Genomic DNA, 20,924 nt, shown 5'->3' with positions numbered 1-20,924 from the left:
CTCCAGCCTGGGTGACAGAGCAAGACTCCATCTCAAAATAATGATGATGATGATGATGATAATAATAATAATAATAATACAGGTCTCCTTTAGTCTGTGCAATTACTAGTTACTTTTACTTTACGTAATCTGTTAAATCCATTGGTTCTCGGTTCTCGGAATAGGACTATTTACTTCTGGACTGTCTGGGACAAGTGAGGAGGCTGGGGCAGGGTTCCCCTCTCTCCATTGCCTCTCCCTCCCTCAGGGATCCACATCTGAACCCCACTCCCAATCCAGAGTGAGAGTGACATCAGGGCAGAGAGCGCTGAGTCTCACTGGCCCAAGATGGCCAGGATGAGAAGAAGGGCTGCCCAAACTCAGATCTCACACTGCCTTCCCAGAGGCAGGGGAAAATCCAAATTACAAATAAGCGTCTTGATTCTGCCTGTTGGAAATAAGGGAAGAAGTACTTCCCTCCCCTCTCTTTTTGTCAGAACACTTACCTTAGAAAACTTGTAAATATATTACACTTTCCCTGTCTCTTTGAAACGCATCTTTTAAAGAAACTAAATAAGCCTTTTGTCAGCTTTAGTATACAAATGTCATTCTCAGGACGTCTGAAATGTAAACACCAAGGGAGATGGCTCCCCCATGTCCCAGCTTCTGTGGGAAGATAGGAGCCTAACTCCCGTGCACACCTGGCTCCAAGTTGTTAAACTACTTCCTGTCATAAAAATACGAGTTTCATTTTTGTTTGGTCTTCTGGACACAATAGCTAACATAGATGGTCACTCCGATTACCAGGTGACTTTGGGATGAACTCGGTGTGACCAACGGTGCTGTACATATTTTTAAGAAACTAAATAAGTCTTTTGTCAGCTTTAGTATACAAATGTCATTTTCAGGAGGTCTGAAATGTTAAGTCCCCTGACCTGAGGGTGGGGCATGACGTCTCTTGAGAATGTATGTGGTGGGGAATCAGTTGAACCCGCTGGCTAAATTAGCATGAGATTTCTTTCCGTCTTTGCAGCATCTTAGCAGATCATCGCCTGTGATGTGCATCTCACTCTGGTTTAAGGCCTCTTCAATGATAGAAAAGTGCTTTCTTTCTCTTCTACCTTTGTGGAGAGGTTTTCTGGGGTGAAAGGAGATGCTGTGCAGAGGGTTTGGTGTTGTTTTTTGAAATAATATTTTCCCAAAGCAGAGACACACAGGATCTCTGGAGTGCCACCCCTGCCCATGGCCCACAGAAGCCCCACCAACACGGAGAAGTGAGAACTGACTGCTTTCATTGAAAATAAGCAATTACCCGGAACTCCCCAAGGAGAGCATCTGTCCTGAGAGAACGGGAGTCTACCACCTGCAGAGAAAGATCACGGAAACTCACATTCACAGGGAACATGTGGCCCACACGGCCAACCCAATAGCTCTTCCCTCCCAAACAATAACTGCCAACGCTTCACACTTACTCAATTCCAGAGATTGTTCTAAGCAATATTTAGCCCTCACAAGAACCCCATCAGCAGATACTATCATTATCCCCATTTCACGGATGAAATAGGGGCACAGAGACTTGTACAGAAACACACAACCCCTACATGGCATAGACAGAGCTGGAATCCACCCTAGTGCCAGAGCCTACACTTTCAGCCGCTTGGCTGTAGTGCCTTTCAGAGGAGATGGGGGAAGAGCCAAGGCCCAGAGAAAGAGAATCTCCGTCAGAAGCAGGCACGTGGATTAACAAAATAAGATGGAAACTTAAATGTTCATTGCCACAAGTGACTCAAGGATCCTGACCTGAGACCCCAGGGGGATGCTGAGCAGTGGGGTCTCCTGCAGCTGCTGCCTCCAGCTGAGCTGTTGTAGGCATTTCTGTGACCCGTAGGGCCTGACTGTGAGTTACTCCACATCATCCACGTATCAGGCTTTAACACGCCTCCCTCTCACACACACACATACACACTGACAGGCACACACACGCATGCACACACATGCACAATCACACATACACACACACACACACCTGTGTGCACTGACACCTATGTGCGTACATACAGCCCACGGAGAACACTTTGACCGCTCAGACGTACCGTGATAAAGATGGGCTCATCAAACAGCTCCGCGGGACAGTCAAACAAGTTGAAGAAAAGAGTCTGTTGGTTCAGAGCAAAGGGAGACATACCAGTGCCTGCTGACCCCTGAGGCCAGGGAGAGGGAGGACCACCCCCGCAAGCCTCCACGCCTAGCAGTTTAGTCCCCTCGGAAAATGTGGATTGGGCTCAGCATTGGGGATTGGACAAGTTCTGGGGTGATCTGCCCCTGGCCTCACAGACACGGTCATTTCAGGGTTGGGTGAGTGGCTGGCCGTATAGGGTGACAGGGATGTGGAGCAGCAGGAGAAGTAAGAGCAGGAGCCCTTTCTCCAGCCCCACAGATAACCTCCTTGGGAGCCGGCACATCTCACCACCCAAGGTCAGCGCCATATGTAAACACTCTTGAATGAATTGCCAGGTGTCTGCACTGGGCTTCCAGATGGGAAGGCCCACCAAGGTTCTGGCCCTCATGCCCCGTGTCTCCCACCTCATTGAAGAGTGGGCTGTTTCCCTTGTGGATCCGTGTCCGCTTGGTCTGCCCTGCAGCGGTAACCTTGACCACAGGCTTGATGTTCACCCCGGGCAGCTGGCGCCCCTCGATCACCTGGACCCTAATCTGAAAACCAGAAGGAGGAAAGAGTAGGAGGAAGGGGGAAGAGTTAAGGACCACCCACCATCCACCCCAAGAGTCAGAAATCTCAGGAACCATCTCACTACTGGCTTCTTGGGAAAAGTATTAGAAAGGAATTAGGAAGAGCATTATATGAACTATCATATTTTCCCACCAAGGCCCCTTACATCTATAGAAAATTCCATAGCTCCATAGAAGAGCTGCCAGGCTGCCCCTCGTCAGCTACCCACATTAAACCCCAGGGGTGGGCAGACACAGCCCCCATTTATGTCATTCAGCCGTTGGCACAAGCCTCACCCAAGACCCCATTGATACTGGCATTTTTAAGTGGCCTGAATGTTCTTTACTGACAATTCCCTCAGAGGTCGAACTTACACAGTGAAGTGACCCCAGAAATAGTCTTTATTCTTTATAAGATGCAATGCTTTCTTACAGTCTGAGAAATAAATTAAGAACTTTTTCCATTGAGCTGTAAGTAAATGAAGACTTCAGGAACATCTGTGCTTCCAAACATTAGGTAAGATATTTTAAAATATGAAATTTTACAATATTAAGGCAATGGGAAGATGGATGAGTGATTTTTAATCTCCTCATTTTAATATATTGTCCAAACTTTCTAAAATAAACATATGTTATTTCCATAAAGAGAACAAAGGCAATATGAACGTGTTTGGGGAATAATAGTATAGGGGCTAGAATTTTGTCTCTTGGGGCAAACAGTGGTTAGAGCTAGAACTTCTGCTTAAATTACCATGATTTAGAATAGGAACATATTTTTGCAATTTGTTGCACTTAGTATTATAAATAGAGATTTCAGGTTCCTGCTTTTAACCTTAAAAGTAGTTGTAAAGAGTTAAATATCACTGTGTGACTACATCAAAATAGAAAATTATTTTGAACAGAAAAAAAAAAAAAAATAGGCAAAGGACCAAAGTTAAAAGCAAGTAAAATGGGATGGATTTTTGGATAAAAATGTGTCGAAGTGTTAACATTAATAGTTTTTATTCTGTGACGAGCTTGAACAAATTCAAATTCCATATGACTCTCAGAAAAATCCATGGCTTTATGCAGGGAGATAGATATAGGGAGAAAAAAGATGTTAGACAGAGCTTCTCTGATGTAAGGATCTTGTTAAAATGCAGATTCTGGTAGAGTAGGTCTGGGTAGACCCTGCATCTCTAACAGGTACACAGGTGATGCAGAAGGTGCTGGACACAGACCACACCTGAATAGCCAGGAGCTTCCTGGCTGGATACTCCCTGGTTAGAAAAACAGATCAGAGACGCAAAGACATGCTGAATCTCTGCAGTGAGTTTTTTTGTTGTGTTGTTTTGTTTTGTTTTGTTTTTTAAGTACAAAACCACGGGGCTGGGCAGAAGCTTGTTCTGTGGACCTAAGATGTGAACTCCCTGTTCGGCATCTGCCCAGACCCAGGGAAACTACAGGTTCTCCCCGCAGGAGGGCCCTGAGGATCCCACACACATCTTCCCCTGAAGCTGGACAAACCAGGCAGGTGCCTGGCACCAGCAGCTGATGGTTGAAGAGGAGCCTGGGGTCAGAGAAAGCCTGTTCATCACCTGGAAGTCCTGCGGTTTGTCTGACAGCAGCTTTCTAGATGTAGGTGCACTTCGCTTTCTTTTGATCCCGGGGTAGTGGGGTGGAGGATGCAAAGGTAGTTTCCTCGGGGTGGTGGGAGCCCCTGGCCCTCCGCTTTGATCCAGGAATGGCTCTGTCTCATCTCCAGTGAGTCCCTGGTCCTCTGTGTCTTCCTCTCCTCCTGTGTCTAAGAGGAGAGGACCCTAATGAGGCCTGGGTCCCTCTGGCCCTGTCCCTGCCCCTGGGACCCAGCCCAGGGGGCAGAAGATCCAAAAGGCATGGGCACTAAGACTCACCCCTCTTCCTCTCCCTCCTCCCTCCCCATCAGTGAGCCAGGATGGATAAGGTAGAAAGAAGAGGAGCTTTCAGCAGCTGAAACTTGAGGGCAGTCAGACCAGTTAGTCAACAGGAAGAAAACAGAATGGCCTAGCCCTCCCACCCACCAAGTCCTGCAGGATGAGTCCTCTGCCACCTGGGCCCACTCCAGCGAGCTGACCATGGCAGCGAGTGAGACAGTTACAGGGAGGGTCTGGGATCAGGACAGTCCTGGCCCGTGTCTCACCCATGGGGGCCGGCCACTTCTTTCCAGAGTATCTCGTGTCCACGGTGCTGTCACTGAGCAGGGACCAAGTCTCGGCCCGGCTCTGTCCCCCGCCTGTCTTGTGGGCAGGGCATAACCCCGGGAGGGGAGGGAGGAGGTTGGGGTGAGGGAAACCAACCTACTGCACCCCTAGCCCCAACCCTGCCTTCCCCGCCCACCCCAGCCTGGTGCAAAGCTCAGAAATGGCTGTGGTGCCCAGTGGCACCTGTCAATTCTCACCACCTCCCAGGCGTGTCCGGAAGCCTCCCCTGATTGGCCTGCACCTAACTCTGTCAGATCCACCTCAACATGGTCCCAGAGCATTCGGGTCCTCCCCGCTCCCCACCCTCTGCCACCAGGGGCACCTCTCCTTCCTCCCCTGAGCCCACTCCAGCTGCACAGCTCAGGATTACCAGGTTACTCCAGTCCAAACTGATCTCCCGTCTCTAAGCTCGGACAGTGCTGAGCCCCAATGAGACGGCTCTGCTCTGCCGACCTCACCACAGAGCCCTTTGCTGGGCTGGTCCCAGGTCAGGCACAGGGCACACTCAGTTGAAACATGGGCTGCTCGGGTTTTAATGCTGTGCTTGCTTCTAGCTCCCTTCACTAAGAGAAAAACTCTAGAATCTTTCCCATGGGCAAGTGCCCCCTAGCCCGTCTGTGTAGCTTCCTCCCAACCCCAGCAGGCTGGACCACATGGAGGCTCCCACGCCCAGGCCCACCACTGGCGAGCCAGCCACCCCGGGCTGACCAGGCTGGCAGATCCAAGTGAAGAGAGCTGAGACAGGCACAGCACTTAGCTAATTTAGTCTGCTCCCTTCACAAATAATCTATGGGCCCAGAGAGGGAAAGTAATCAGCCCAAAGTCACACAGGGACTCAGTGTCAGAGGTAGGACTGGAACCCTGAAGTTCAGCTCAGGGCTCTTTTAAGAAAAAAACTAGTTTTTTGTCACACACCATCACCGAAGGCCTGCTGGGTCCCAAGGCAGGGAAGCATTCGGTTCTGGGGAGTTTGTGGTGCCTCAGGTATCACCTGAGCCAGACCCCGTCCCCACACACCCTTCTGAGAGCTGCACAGCTCAGAACACCCAGTCTGGGCTCAGTCCGGTCCCCAGGCAGCTGGGGCTGGAAGGCATCCTCACACTACTCGCTGCAGCGCCCAAGGGAACCTGCCTGCTGCCCCTTCTTTCTGCACGGCAGAAGGCAACCCTCAGGACTTCCCACCCACTGCACCCTCTTCTCTCCAGGCCTGGGCAGCCCCCAACCTGGGGAGGGCAGCAAAGGCTGGGAAGCCTCGCTGCAGCTCCCAGCCCCCAGGCTCAAGTGCCACTGCCGGCCTTCTTGCTGGGGCTCGGCCAGGCCAATGTAGGCTACTCACCTGCCACTACATCCAGGTCAGGCAGAGTTGGGGAGGGCTCCAGAGGAGTAGGTGGCGGGAACAGGGGCACAGCTCCAGGCAGCGGTGTGTAGGACACCTGCAGGACCAGCGAGGCCTGGAAGAGATGAGACATGGGAGACAGGTAAGTACACTGGCCTCGGACCACTGCCCTCCGGTATCTTCCCTGTTTCTGGCATCCCTCCACCAAGGAATATGGCTCTGACAAGAGCCAGGTTTGCAGGAGGCTGTGGCAAAGGCACCCCCAGGGACCTATCAGCATAGTCAGGTGGTTCAAAGCACAGAATCTGGGGTCAGTTTCCACCACTCAGGAGCTGTGTGACCTTAGGCAAGATCTGTGACCTCCCTCGCCTCAGTTTCCTCATTCCTCACAGGTCAAATGTGGAGTGAATTAGTTGATGTAGCACGTAGTGGGCTTCTGCAAATGAATCAGGGATCCAACCTCTCCTGCAGGATTTTTCCCACTCTCCGCTCGGCCTGTCTTCAGGAAAACGTCCCTTTGGCCACTCTGCTCAGTCAATGGCTCGCCCCTACTTCTCCAGGGACGACTCAGCTTTGCTCTGCTTTGCTCAGGCTGCAGCTGGCACTGAGAGGGTCTCAGCGTGCTGCCAGCCTTGCGGAGCCCTCTTCCTTCCTGACCCCACCACATCCTCAGCTGCCCCAGCTTGCACCGGCCAGAGAGGAGAGGGACTGGTGACATCCCTCACAGACAAGGTCGGGTTGCCCATGTGCCCACCCCAACCCTCACCCCGAACCTGGGAATGGCACAACCTCAGCAGGCTCTGTAGCCTGATTGCTCCTGGGCCTGCCTGAGCCCTGCCCTGGCACCACAGGCCCAGTAAGCCTCCTGGGGCAGCCATTCTCTCAAATTAGCGCAACAGATACTCTAAGAAAGTTTGGGAAGCACAGAAAGCTTTGGAAAAATAATGCAAAAGAAAACTAATTGTCGGCTGGGCGCGGTGGCTCACGCCTGTAATCCCAGCGCTTAGGGAGGCCGAGGCAGGCGGATCACGAGGTCAGGAGATCGAGACCATCCTGGCTAACACGGTGAAACCCCGTGTCTACTAAAAATACAAAAAATTAGCCGGGCGTGGTGGCGGGCGCCTGTTGTCCCAGCTACTTGGGAGACTGAGGCAGGAGAATGGCATGAACCTGAGTGGTGGAGCTTGCAGGGAGCCGAGATCGCGCCACTGCACTTCAGCCTGAGTGACAGAGCGAGATTCCGTCTCAAAAGAAAAGAAAAGAAAAGAAAACCAATTGCCCATAATTCCCTGACTCCACATTCCAGTTCTCTCCAATCTTTCAAACAAATAGTAGACAGGTCTGCTGTATGCAAAATGATTTTCTTTTACTGAATGTCAGACAATAAGCTCTCCCCAGGTTTTGACAAACCCTTTATAAACACAGTTTTTACTGAGGCATAATGTCCCTCTGAGTGGCTCTCGCTAGTTCACTGGACCTTTCTGCTGAATGATGTGAGGGACATCCAGGGACTCACGGAGCAAACTCAGTCCCAAGACAGAAAGGCCTGAAGGCTCCTGACACACTCCACTCTTGAGCTTGAACTCTCCAGACTGGGGCCCGGGACAGCCACACTAAGGGAGAGCAGCACTGGTGGAAAGCAGGGCACAGAACACTGAGGAAGGAGGCAAGAGCCAGCTCAGCATCCCAGGAGACTCAGGAGGAGGTCGACAAAGGCAACTGCGACCCTCGAATTCCCTCAACCAAGGCATGGCCATAACCTGCCCTGTGGGTTCCTGAATCACCACCAGGTGTCGCCACTTGAGCAGTCAGTCCCCTCAGCTCCTGCAACCCGGTGGAGGGGAAGAAAAGAAAGAGCCTTCCTGTCCCTCCAGACGCCACACCTGACTCCTAGAGATGCCAGTTCAGTAGGTCTAGGGTGGCCCTGGGTATTTGCACTTTTAACAACTGTCCTGGGACTTTCTTCCACTTCAGCGAAAGGTAAGTTGGGCTCTTTGGAGAAATAACTACTTCCAGGGCTAGGGCAGAGAAGATACAAAATGAGCCTGGACCGTCTTCTTGCGCCAGAAAGGAAGGAAATGCTTAATGAATGAATGATTCTTAAAAACACGTCAAAAGAGGCTGGGCAAGGTGGTTCACACCTGTAATCCCTTTGGGAGGCTGAGCCAGGCAGATCACTTGAGGTCAGGAGTTTGAGACCAGCCTGGCCAACACGGTGAAACCCTGTCTCTACTAAAAATACAAAAATATTAGCCAGACATGGTGGCATGCACCTGTAATCCCTGCTACTTGGGAGGCTGAGGCAGGAGAACTGCTTGAACCTCAGAGGCAGAGGTTACAATGAATCGATCACACCACTGCACTCCAGCCTGGGTGACAGAGTGAGACTCCACCTCAAAAACATAAAACAAAATAATAAATAAATAATAAAAAGTAAAAACATGTCAAAAAGACACAGAAGCCAACTTTCAAGAGCTCCCACAGGCCAAATCTGAGACAACAGAAACATGAAAATACAGAATAACAGTAACAGGTTAAACAATTGAATAAAATAGAAACACACAAATCCATATTGCAATAAATAAATAGGAGAGGAGAAAGCTTTTCCTGACCACAAAATGCCAACTGACTAATGCAGGAAAAATAACTGAGAATATCACTATGTAGCAATCATCAAAGCAATAATGAATTCAACCAAGAAACAGCAGTGATGTTAAAACTCCTGGTATGGCAAGGTGCAGTGACTCACGCCTGTAATCCCAGCACTTTGGGAGGCTGAGACAGGAGGATTTCTTGAGCCCAGAGTTCAAAACCAGCCTGGGCAACATAGTGAGACCCCCCCCAATCTTTACAAAAAATAAAAAATTAGCCAGGCATGGTGGCCCACGCTTGTAGTTCCAGCTACTCAGGAGGCTGAGGCAGGAGTATCACTTGAGCCAGGGAGGGCAAGGCTGCGGTAAGCCATGATTACACCACTGTACTCTAGCTAGGCAACAGAGCGAGACCAGTCTCAAAACAAAAACAAAAACAGTTCATGGAGGCTGGGCACAGTGGCTCACACCTGTAATCCCAGCACTTTGGAAGGCCGAGGCAGGTGGATCACCTGAGGTCAGGAGTTCAAGACCAGCCTGGCCAACTTGGTAAAACCCCCCCGTCTCTACTAAAAATACAAAAAATAGCCAGGTGTGGTGGCATGCCCCTGTAATCCCAGCTACTCGGGGGGCTGAGGTGAGAGAATTGCTTGAAACCAGGAGGCGGAGGCTGCAGTGAGCCGGGATCTCACCACTGCACTCCAGCCTGGGCGGCAGAGTGACACACCATCTCAAAAGAAATTAAAATAAAAATTTAAAAAAAAAACAGCTCGTGGAACTCATGGGTAAAGGTTAGATGACAAAGAGGATATTACAGAGTCACAAAATTCTGACATGAGAAAGGGGAGTAGATGAATGACTAGCAGGGACACCCAGCAGATGCTAGTGTAATCAAATGATCACAGTTAGCAGTGTGGTGACCAAACGAATCACAATCATCCCACCTGATAGGGCACAAAGAGAGCCACGCAGCGTCAGTGTCACACTCACACCCAAGATGCACAGCCTAAATCTAAATGCAGGAAACATCAGGCAAAACCAGTGTGGGGGACATTCTACAAGCAATTGGCCTGAATTTCAAAAAAATAGCCAGCTATAAGGTTATAAAAGTCAAAGAAAGACTGAGGAAGTATTCCAAACAGAAGAAAACTGAAGAAACAGAACAACTAGGCGCAACACATGAGCCTCAGTGGGATCCTTCTGCTACAAAGGACACTGTGGGAAAAATCAATGAGCCGGGACTGAGGTCTGGGGATTAGATGAGAGTGCTGTGTCCATGTTAGTTTCGTCCTTTGGAAGGCTGTGTTTTGGTTATGTAGGAGAAAGTCCTTAACTGGAGAACAGCACACTCAAGTTCAGAATGATGGGCCAGGAGACAAATAAAGCCCGCTGCCCATCCATGCTGACTCCAGCCCTCCAAGAGTAGCATGAGGTCAGGACCAGCTGCATAATGTGCAGGCCCAGCACAAAATGAAAATGCAGAGCCCATTATTCCAAAATGAAAAATTAGCTGGACGTGGTAGCCACGCTTGTAGTCCCAGCTACTCAGGAGGCTGAGGCGGGAGGATCACTTGAGCCTACTTGAGCCAGGAGGTCAAGGATGCAGTGAGCCTTAAGAATTTCAAGATGGAAACAGTAGAGAATTAAGCCAAGCAAGAGGCCCTTGTGAGCGCAGGGCTCCGTGCAGGGGCCCCAGAGGCCAGGCCTGGGTGGGGTGTTTGTTTGACGTGGCCCGAGTTGGGCCCACATCTGAAAGACAAGGAGTGAGGGCCTGCCTGGCATGTGTGGCCTGACCCTTTCATTCATTAACTCACATGTTCATTCCCTCGACGTGTGTGTGTGCATGCGTGTGTGTGCACATGTGCATGCGTGTTGGGCACCTGCCAGGGCCAAACACACTGTTCAGGATTCTGGGGACACTTCCATAAATAAGGCAAAGGCCCCTGCCTCCATGGAGCTGATGTCTTGGCAGAGAAGACAGACAATAAATAATAAACAAAATAAATACATAAAGAAGAGAGTATGTTAGAAAGAAAAGAAAAAGTAAACCAGAGCAAGAAAGATAAGGGCAACGACAGGGTTTGCAGGTTGCAGTGTTAAATCAAGCGGTCTGAGTGGACCTCCGTGAAGAGAGGAGAGTTAAGCAAAAACTTGAAAGGGCCACACCTGGGCTGCCCTTGGGCCTCTGACCTTGGAGACAGATCCCCTGGAAGAGCGCCCCTTCCTGTTTCTAGGGGCTCACCCTGCTATCCAGTCGCTGCACACCACCTGGGGGCTGCTATACACCGTCTCTGTGAGAGGTGGAGCCGCCGGAGTGTAACTCCTCCACACCATGCCCCGTGCCAGCTCCTCAGCACTGGGGCTCGGGAGCAGCCCTCTCCAGGATGCAGACAGGAGCAGCCCTCTCAGACAGAGGGCTCCGGAGACCACTTAGGCAGCCCCTCCTGGGGTTTCCTGAGCATCCGGTGTTTCTACACCGACAGCTCCACACCAACCTCCTGAAGAACTGGCACCATCCGGGTGGCTCTGGGCCCTTGAATGAGACTTCTAGCACAGAGCAAGGTCCATCTTCTAGCTGCCCATCAGGAAGCCACAGGGACATCCCTGCAGCTCCAGAGGCTCTGGAGCTCAGAGTCTAGAAGAGATCTCAGCATCAGGGGATGAGCCCCAGGGACCACGGCTTCAGGATCTGATGGTGAATACTGAAATTCGGCTCTGCTGAGACTCTTAAGGGAAAGTGGGCATGTCCGTGGGCCCCACCCAGGACCAGGACCTTGTACCCTCACCGTGACATCACAGCTCAGCCCCTGTCTCCTTCTTTAGACGAACAGAGCTGAGATTTTCCTCCTGGGGGATGTATAGGAGCCCTGTGCTCTCCCAGACCACACAAGCTGGGCCTAAAGTCCCAGTGGAACCCTCCTCAAGGTCCTCCACATCACAGGTCCCCGCCTGACAGCCCAGGTCCTCAGGTCTCCAGCCCAGCAGCACTCCAGGGCTCTCCCTGCACAAGGCCATTGTCAGTCAATCGTGTGCCCACCAAACATGCTGCCCTGCAGCAGGGTAACCTCGGTCACCCTCATCTGCTGCCTTGGGGCCCACAGTCAACATCAGCAGAACTTGAGGCTCCTGTCCCGCCCCAGGCTAAGAGGGTTCAGGAAACTGAAGGCGAATGACCTCCTCAGACCCTCCCTGGCCGTGACCCTCCTCTAGGTTGTGTGGTCAGGCTCTGGGGTCCTTTGCCCACCCTGCCATGCCCAACCCATTGTGTGCCACCTACTTCCTCGACCGCAGCCCTCCAACACTGAGCTCATCAAAACCAAAACCCAGACCAGCCCACTCTCACCTCCCCTAACACACATGTCCCGTGTGGACAAGACAGGCCTGATATGTGCCTGGCCCTCACTCACCTCTCCCTCAGACAACCTCCAGAAGCAGGCGGAGGGTAGCTGTGGCCCTGAGTTGATCCAGGGTTGGTTGGCAGAAGCTCCATACCGTTGAAGAAAGCTCAGGGACTCACTGAGCACTGTCCTGCCCACTTCAGGTCCCTGCTCCCAACACACAGTGCCCTCCTGGCTCCCTGACCCACACACCACTGGGCTTCGTGGGCTCTTGTCCCCCTTTGTGACCCGACTCCGGCTTTAAGGCCTGGGTGATGCCTACTGAGTTTTCTCTATGTGTCCACACCTTCACGAGTGAGCTGCTCTTAAAATACATCTGGGAGGATGCTACTTCTTTTCCTCCATGTGTCCTAAATCCCCATGGCCTGGAGGTTCCTCCAGGACAGGGGGAGTGTTTTCCCCCATCAACCTAGCAGCTGCCAGATGGTAGATTTAGCATCCTACATGGCACACAGCCCAGCGTGCCATATCTGAAGAGACTCGGGTGAGAACACTGAGCAAAAGGCAAACGGGGTCGGCAGTCAGTCTGCAGCAGGACTCCCGGCCTCCCCCACGCCTCTTAGTCTGCCAGAGTTTCCTAAGGAGCCCACTGGCCCTGTATTCACTCCTATCACCCCATCAGCAGGTTCCTTTGGCCCTTAGAGGCAACTGAGCTACCGTGAACTGGGGGCACCTGGTATGCTCTGCTGATTGGGCTCAGCTGAGACATGAGGTCTCAGTGAGTGGCCAGCGAGAACCCTCAATGTTGTTGGCTCTCGGCGAGAACTCTCAATGTTGTTGGCTCTCTGTCCCTGCCAAGCACACCTCCAGTTATCCCTACCTCACACTACAGTGCAGCCAGCCCAGGTACCAGGCAGGAAGCCCCAGCCCATAGGGTCGTACGACCTGTCTGGGGCTGCTCTGTGACCTTAATGCCATCACACGGACTAGAATCTGGTCCTAGACCCTCTGCACAGGTGATGACTCCCTCCTGGGCAACAGGGAGGAGGTTCCCCCACCCACTCCATTTCCAGCCCATGCTCAGTTAGTGGGGCTCAACCCAGCAGGGTCCAGCACTCTCTCCCATCTACCACCTCCTGGATCTCGCACACCCTTCTTGGACACATGGTTGGTGAAGGATTATAAAGTTCTGCAGACAGTCAGGAATCTCTGGCCAGGGAAGAGAAGGCAGCAGGCTCCCCACTGGTAAGCTTGAAGCCCAGACAGTGTGTGAATGAGGAGCAGGAGTAGGCGAGGGGAAGCATGGAGGGGATGGCCCCAGCCTGGCACGGCCCCATGAACAGGGACCAGCTATGGAAAGTTCTGCCTTGGGGCTGGACAGGCCTTTGAGGTTGGAGGGGACTGAAGGGCAGGAAATGTCAGTCATGGATGCACACAGAGCTGGAGTGGAGAGATGCTGGTGTCCTAGCAAGGAAGTGAGAACCAAGCCTGACCCCAAGGCTCTCTCTCGCCAGCTGCCTTGATACCTGTCATCTCTCCCTCCGTGTTCTGTGCCTCAAGGGTTGGGTCTGAGGCTCCTCGGGACCCCTGAAGGGGTAGTTCCAGAACTCCTTGGGGTCCTCCTTGACCACAGGGAGTGTTAAGGGACTGGAGGCTCAAAGGGAGGATGACAGGGGACTCAGGGTGATAGAGATAGGCTCAGTGAATACTGCTCTAAACCAGAACGTTCTGCCAGTGAGCCCTGTGTGGGAAAGGGATGGACTCTCCTGGGAAGTGACATCTCCCATCAAGGGGGCAGCCCAGCCATCCCCAGCCTAAGACCCCTCGGGAGCAAAGTCCAGCACTGGGAGGGCAGCAGACTGGAAGTTCAGTGAACCAGGAGTCCATCCACCGCCATTCCACCAGAGGGTCTAGGGGATGAGCTCCTAGTCCAGGCCCCTGTGGGGACAGCCACTGACTGTGTGACTTCAGGGGTTCCTTTTCTCTAGGTCTCAGCATCCAGTCTCATTCCATTCAGAGATCTGCCCAGACCAGCCACTTCCTGACTCACCCAGCCGGCCAGGAGCCCTGGCCTCACACACCCGCCACGGGGCAGTGCAGCTGCCCTGCCTGAGAGAAGTTGGGACCTGAATCCCCCAGACCTCACAGGGAGGAAGTACTTCCAATCCATGGTTCCTGGTACATCCTGGAAGGCGGGGCTGGCCCACAGGAGAGGTCAAGAATTCTACCAGGAAGAGAGAACCCTGCAGGGTATATTTAGCTCACTAAAAATAACAGGCAGAGAGGAGGGCTGGGAATTGTCTGATTGGACTTGGGGAGCGCTGAGAAGGCCAGGGGAGGGGCAGGAAGAACAACAGAGGAAAAGGAAGAGGGTCCCGGTGGGCAGGGGAGAGGGCTGTTTCCCTGCCTCCCTCATGCCCTGTGACCCAGATATCTCAGAGATTCTGAATGTGGAAAAGAGGGCTGGGTGGTGAGGGAGGAGGAGAGGTCTGCCAGGGAGACTAGGTGGGCTATAGCCAAGGCTGACCAGGAAGCTGGGGTCAGGAGGTGGCCAGACAGGCAGCCCCAGACCAAGGGACAGGCCAAGCTGCTGCGAGCCAAGGCTGACTTGAGCCCTGCAGATGGGGTCGGGGCTCCCTCTGCCCTTCCCATCTCCCCTAGTCCAGTGCCTCTCCAGACACGGCAAACTCTGGTCAGGGAGGGCCAGGCCTGCTTACTGGGAGCTGAAGTCAGACACGTGTCTGGGGTCAGAATGGCAAGGCCCAAAGAGGAAACCACCTGGCAATGCCTTGGACCATAACCTGGCAGAGGCTGATGGGCACTTACCCCTGTGGGCTGCTTCTTGGTGTCCAGCAGGGGGGCATTGAAGCTGGCGGACAGACTAGGGGTGGCGAGGACCTCTCGGAGCGGGACCTTGGCTTCCCCCAGGAACCTGAGAGGAGAGAGAAGTCAAATGTAGAAAACTGGCCTAAGGCACCCTGGCTCCTCTGCCAGACCCCTCACTGCCACCACTCAGACGAGGCTGGTCTGACAGTCACCTGGCACCCCACGAGGGCTCCCCTGCACCCCCATACCCAGTCACCACCATGCACCATTCCTGGAAGGCCTGGCCCCTGGGGAAATACTTGGGCATGGGAAGAGATAAGAGATACCTTTCCTTTCCCAAGGTCCACCTTGGCCCCTTCCCGCCCCTCCCCAGAGGCCCAGCCACGCCTCCACAGAGATGAAGGGTTGTCTTCCCATGAGCCCTTGACAGTCCACCAGGTCAGTATCTCATCAGCCCCACACTGCCCCTGAGCCCCAGCAGCTCATACAACCCACGTCTACACAGGCCGTCTGTATTGGAATCCCAGGGCTCAGCCAGCAGTGATTGTACAAGAAAAGCAAAGAAACCTTCCTGTCTTCAGGGACAGGGAGAAAAGGATACTGGGGCAGGGGAAACAGGCCCCACTCCTGAGAGGCCTTGAGCGGTCCGTACCACACACACAAGAGGCTGCATTTCTGACTGACAGGAGGGGTGGGGCACATGGACGGGTTATTAGGAAAGAGTAGGTTGGCAGTGCGATGGTTGGCACACGCTCCCTTCAAAGAGTGCAGAGGAAGCTATGAAGTGGGCTCACCATGTAGTCTGCCCCTCTGTAGGGGCAGCAGGAAACCAGGGGCAGAAAGTGGCCTGTGACCATCAGAACCTGTTGCCTGGTGTCTGTGTGTGACTTCTGCTTGCCTCCTGGGAACTGGACTTACCCTGCATATTACTGTCAGGGCACAAGGCCATGTTAGACTGGTGAACAGCCACAGGTGTACTTCTTAATTGCTTTTTCCTGATGGATGAACAGTACACCTGTCATCTGGGACCATTCCTTTTCTGGTCTCTGCAAATACTGATTGGAATACAGATTTTTATGACCCTATGAAATAAAACTGCAATCTTGACCTAATAGGTGTTTTTCTTTTGGTTTTTTTTTTTTTTTTTTGAGATGGAGTCTTGCTCTGTCGCCCAGGCTACAGTGCAGTGGCATGATCTCTGCTCACTGCAACCTCTGCCTCCCTGGTTCAAGCAATTCTCCTGCCTCAGCCTCCTGAGTAGCTGGGATTATAGGCACATGCCACCATGCCTAGCTAATTTTTGCAGTTTTTTAGTAGAGATGGGGTTTCACCATGTTTGCCAGGCTGGTCTCAAACTCCTGCTTGTGATCCGCCCACCTCGGCCTCCCAAAGTGCTGGGATTACAGGTATGAGCCACGGCGCCCAGCCATTAGGTGATTTTTAAAACTGATTACTCACACTGAGATACCACTTCACATTCATTAGGATGGCTATTATAAACACACACACACACACACACACATTCCTGGAGAGAAAAATCACAGGTGTTGGCCAGGATATGGAGAAACTGGAATGCTTGTGCACGGCAGGTAGGGATGTAAAATGGTGCAGCCACTGTGGGAAACAGTATAGCAGTTACTCAAAAAATTAAACATAGAATAAGCATGTGATCTAGCAATTCCACTTCTGGATATATACCCCAAAAGAAATTGAAATCAGAGACCTAGATATTTGCACACCTGTGTTCACAGCAGTATTATTCACAATAGCCAAGAGGAGTAAGCAAACCAAGTCTCTATCAACAGAGGAGCAGATAAACAAGATGTGGTCCATCCATACAATGGAATATTATTCAGTCTCAAAAAAGAAGATTTCAACACATGCTACAATATCATGAACCTTGGAGACATTCTGCAGAGTGAAATCAGCCAGTCACAAAACAACAACTATTGTATGAGTTCACTTATATGAGGTAGCTAGAGTAGTCAAATTCATAGAAAGTAGAATGGTGGCTGCGACAAGCTTGGGGGAGGAGGAAGTGAGGATTTATTATTGAACAGGTACAGAGTTTCAGTTTTAGAAGATGAGAACATTCTGGAGGTGGACGGTGGGAATGCCTGCATGACACCGTGAATGCACGTAACGCCACTGAACTGTGTGCTCACAAATGGTTAAAATGGTAGTGTTTATGTCTATTTATCATAATAAAAATTAAAATAAAAAACTAGCCACTTATTTAAGCTTCTCAACAATGAAATCCCTCTTTTTCCATCCTTCTTGAAAGCAGCAGACTCTGTCGCCTTGCCCATGCCCTTCTAGCAAGGCAGTAAATGTAATATACACTCAAGGTCCATTTTCTAACCCTTCCTGAAAGAAAGGGATAGAGGGGGAGAGATATTCACTAATATTCAATCCAGGGTTTGAAGTCCCCTCACAGTGCTAGCAGCCATATTTTCTAGAATGTAAAATGATTTGTGTTCCATTCCTTCATAGCATGGAGCAGGGTTTTTACCATCGCTTAATAAGCTGGGGTCCTGGAGTGTCTCCATCCTAGGGGCTAGTGCCAGAAAGTATGTTGACTGAATTGTCCTCAGGACCTAGGCAATGTCACAAAGACCAGACAGTAGGTATAGAGGACACATGAGTCCATGCGACATCAGAGATCAGAGTCACCCTGTCCATCACGAGAAAACTGGGGTGGCAGAGGGGAGTGACTTGCTCAAGTGGGGGAATGGCTGAGTCAGCCCCAGGACCCGGGTATCTAGGTTCCCTGTCAATCCCCCAGAGCACTGAGGCTTCTCTTCTTGGGGACTGGGAGGCAGGGCCCAAGGAGGCCTCATGGACCAGAGAGCTGTACATGGTAGCTGGACCTCCAGCTTAGGAGCCCTCAGGACTGAGCAGAGCAGAGTAGCAGCCAGGTCATAGGGTGTCGAGAAAAGCCAGACCTCCTCTGCCTCCCTTGCGGTTGTCCAGCCCTCCCAGCCCAGGGAGAATTCCCGGAAGTGGGTCAGGGAACAATGGCAGGAAATGCAGAAGGAAGCAGCACCCCCACCCCTGCCAGCCTAGGGTGCGTCTTGGATGCCCAAGACACAGCAGCCAGAGTTGACTGCTTGTTATTTCCTCCCTTAAGTGTCTTTTGGGGCTATGAAATACACCCCTGCAACCCCTGCTATAGGCCTGGGAGTAAGTCCCTCCAAGAAGGGTGGCTTCACCAGCCCCCACTCCTGTAGGAGGAAGGGCTGGAAACAGCAGGGCAGGCTGCTTCTCCCACAGTGTAAGGAGCAGGCTGTGGTAGTCAAGTTCACAAGAGTCAGGGAAATTCAGAGCCTCCCAGGAAGCCTTGCTCAGGGAGGAAAGGAGGGGGGTGCAGAAGAGGGACCCCCTGGGAGGCTAGAGGGGTCTACGGCTTGGTCACAGAAAACCCAGAAGGCCACTCATCATTCATCCATTCATTTTACAGAGGATGGAGAAGATGTGGCTTTATCCAGGGGCCACCAGGTCTGGGGCCCTTGAGAAGACCCACCCCATCTGGAGTCAGACTGAGGCACAGGCTCCAGGGCCAGGTGTCCTCTGCTCATCAGGGATGCTGCACACTCACTGGGCACCAACCAGGGGCCTAGCAAGAGGCATACAGGATTCCAGAGGGTCGGATGAGGCAAGGAGGGGGCCAGGGGTCCCGCACAGGGCCAGCTCTGAGTGTGTGCAGAGCTTACACAGGTGGAAATGACACCCGTGGACCCTGGTCAAACCCCTGCAGCCCACATGGAGGAAAATACCACAGGCGCTCCCAGCCTCCACACACCCCTTGGCTAGCTGTGCTCTGGAGCTACTGGAATGTGGGGGCTGGAGAAGTGTGGGGACTGAAAGAGCCACAGCTATCCCAAAGAAAGATAAGGCAGGAACTGGCATGGGCAAGGGAGGGAGAGGCCAAGGCAGCTTGTGGTCTGACAGGGCACACGCTTTTCCTCCATGGAAAAAGAACTAGTTCCCAAACTCACCATCCAGGGATGCTGCTACTGCCCTATGGCAGAAGGGAAGGAGGCATGGGTGGCCCCCAAACCTTAGCCTTAGGCAGCATGTGGGAGTGTGGGAATCATGGCAGCCAAGTCAATTTATTTTAATGAAGCATGAAAAAATCAAAACAATTTTATTTTAAAACACTGGTCTTATTACATCATTGTAAGAACAAAACAAAACACAGGAGGCAATTCAAATGTCCATCATAGACAACAGGTAAATAAGGTACAGTACATTCATACAATGGAACACTAGACAGCTATAAAAATAATGGGGAATTATTCACTTATGTGGAAAATCTTCAAGATACAGTGTTAAGTGATAAAACAAGGTGCAAAAGAGCATGTATAATATGCTACTTGCTGCATGAAAAAAGAGGAAAGTTAGAATCTATATGGGCAATTAAGCAATAATATAAGATCTCTGGAATGATCTATAAGAAACTAAGAAGAGGGGCCGGGCGCAGTGGCTCAAGCCTGTAATCCCAGCACTTTGGGAGGCTGAGACGGGAGGATCACGAGGTCAGGAGATCGAGACCATCCTGGCTAACACGGTGAAACCCCGTCTCTACTAAAAAAATACAAAAAATTAGCCGGGCGAGGTGGCGGGCGCCTGTAGTCCCAGCTACTCGGGAGGCTGAGGCAGGAGAATGGCGTAAACCCGGGAGGCGGAGCTTGCAGTGAGCCGAGATCCGGCCACTGCACTCCAGCCTGGGCGACAGAGCAAGACTCCGTCTCAAAAAAAAAAAAAAAAGAAAAAAAAGAAACTAAGAAGAGGGGTTACTTATTGGGGAATAGGAAGAACTGGGCAGATCAGGGACAAAGAGGCCAGGGGGAATTTTCACTGCATTTTTAAATATAGTTTCTGTTTTTATAACTTCTTAAAGTTGCTACCAACGTAAACAATTAAATTTAAAAACAAAACATAAAAACTCCTTAAAAGTCTTAGAATTTATTCATTCAACAAATACTTATTTAGTATGTGCAACAAAACACAGTTTCTGACCTCATGGAACTTGCATTCTAGTAATAGCAACCCTCCTATTAATGAAACCGGCTTTGCAAAAATTATAAAAATGAGAGAATTATGACAGTGAAAGAGATCTGACCCAACTGACTCCATCTTGCCTTTCATCTCCAAAATGCCCTATTAATTCCTGGACATAGGCCAGCTAACCATAGAAAAATTTAGTTTATAGTTTAACTTTGAAACAAAGATGATAACAGTCCTTTCCAGAAACAAACCTCGTCCTTGCCTGGAGACCAGAGTGCCTTTGTAAAACTCAAATTAGCCAGAAGCTTAGGAATTATGGCTCAGGAGTCATGCAGCCAGTTGCTCCTATGGGTAACATCACTATTGTAGAACCTAAGATTGGTGTTTGAGATATTTTTCAGACCCTGCATTCCTGCTGGCACTACCTAGACTGGTAAACTGGCTCATCTGGTCATGTGGCTCCCAACCAGGAATTGACTCATGGCAAGAAGACAGCCTCAACTTCCTGTGATTCCATCCCCAACCCAACAAATCAGCACTCCCATTCCCTAGCCCCCTGCCCACCTGTGGCAGGCCAGATCTCACTAACAGCTGAACAGGCAGGCCTTCATAACAACTGTTCCAGCAACTGTTTCAGCACCGACTGAGTGGTGAAGTTAAAGACTCAAAGCTGAGGCTGGGCGCGGTGGCTCACGCCTGTAATCCCAGCACTTTGGGAGGCCGAGGTGGGCGGACCATGAGGTCAGGAGATCGAGACCATCTTGGCTAACATGGTGAAACCCCATCTCTACTAAAAATACAAAAAATTAGCCGGGTGTGGTGGCGGGCACCTGTAGTCCCAGCTACTCGGGAGGCTGAGGCAGGAGAATGGCATGAACCCGGGAGACAGAGCTTGCAG

The 20,924-nt window shown here is 51.5% G+C and overlaps 1 protein-coding gene across 14 annotated transcripts in view; it reads right to left on the bottom strand.

The window, feature by feature from the left end:
• The window catches only part of DYSF (dysferlin), a 238,535-nt gene that overhangs the window by 172,804 nt on the left and 44,807 nt on the right, over window positions 1–20,924 (bottom strand). For 8 of the 14 annotated variants that reach the window (XM_011980657.1, XM_011980664.1, XM_011980661.1 and 5 more), the window contains exons 4-9: window positions 15,017–15,122; window positions 6,262–6,376; window positions 4,284–4,489; window positions 2,563–2,691; window positions 2,073–2,135; window positions 1,292–1,342 (exon numbers count right to left, since the gene is read on the bottom strand). In XM_011980657.1, coding sequence (XP_011836047.1) covers window positions 1,292–1,342; window positions 2,073–2,135; window positions 2,563–2,691; window positions 4,284–4,489; window positions 6,262–6,376; window positions 15,017–15,122 — 670 coding nt within the window. Of the gene's footprint in view, window positions 1–1,291; window positions 1,343–2,072; window positions 2,136–2,562; window positions 2,692–4,283; window positions 4,490–4,864; window positions 4,958–6,261; window positions 6,377–15,016; window positions 15,123–20,924 lie in introns of all 14 variants that reach the window. The other 6 variants (XM_011980655.1, XM_011980653.1, XM_011980659.1 and 3 more) reach the window with 1 other exon arrangement.

This window comes from Mandrillus leucophaeus, unplaced genomic scaffold (assembly GCF_000951045.1).
Source record: "Mandrillus leucophaeus isolate KB7577 unplaced genomic scaffold, Mleu.le_1.0 Scaffold216, whole genome shotgun sequence".
In the NCBI taxonomy this organism is placed as follows: Eukaryota; Metazoa; Chordata; class Mammalia; order Primates; family Cercopithecidae; genus Mandrillus; species Mandrillus leucophaeus.
This window is presented reverse-complemented; position numbering and strand designations above follow the sequence as displayed.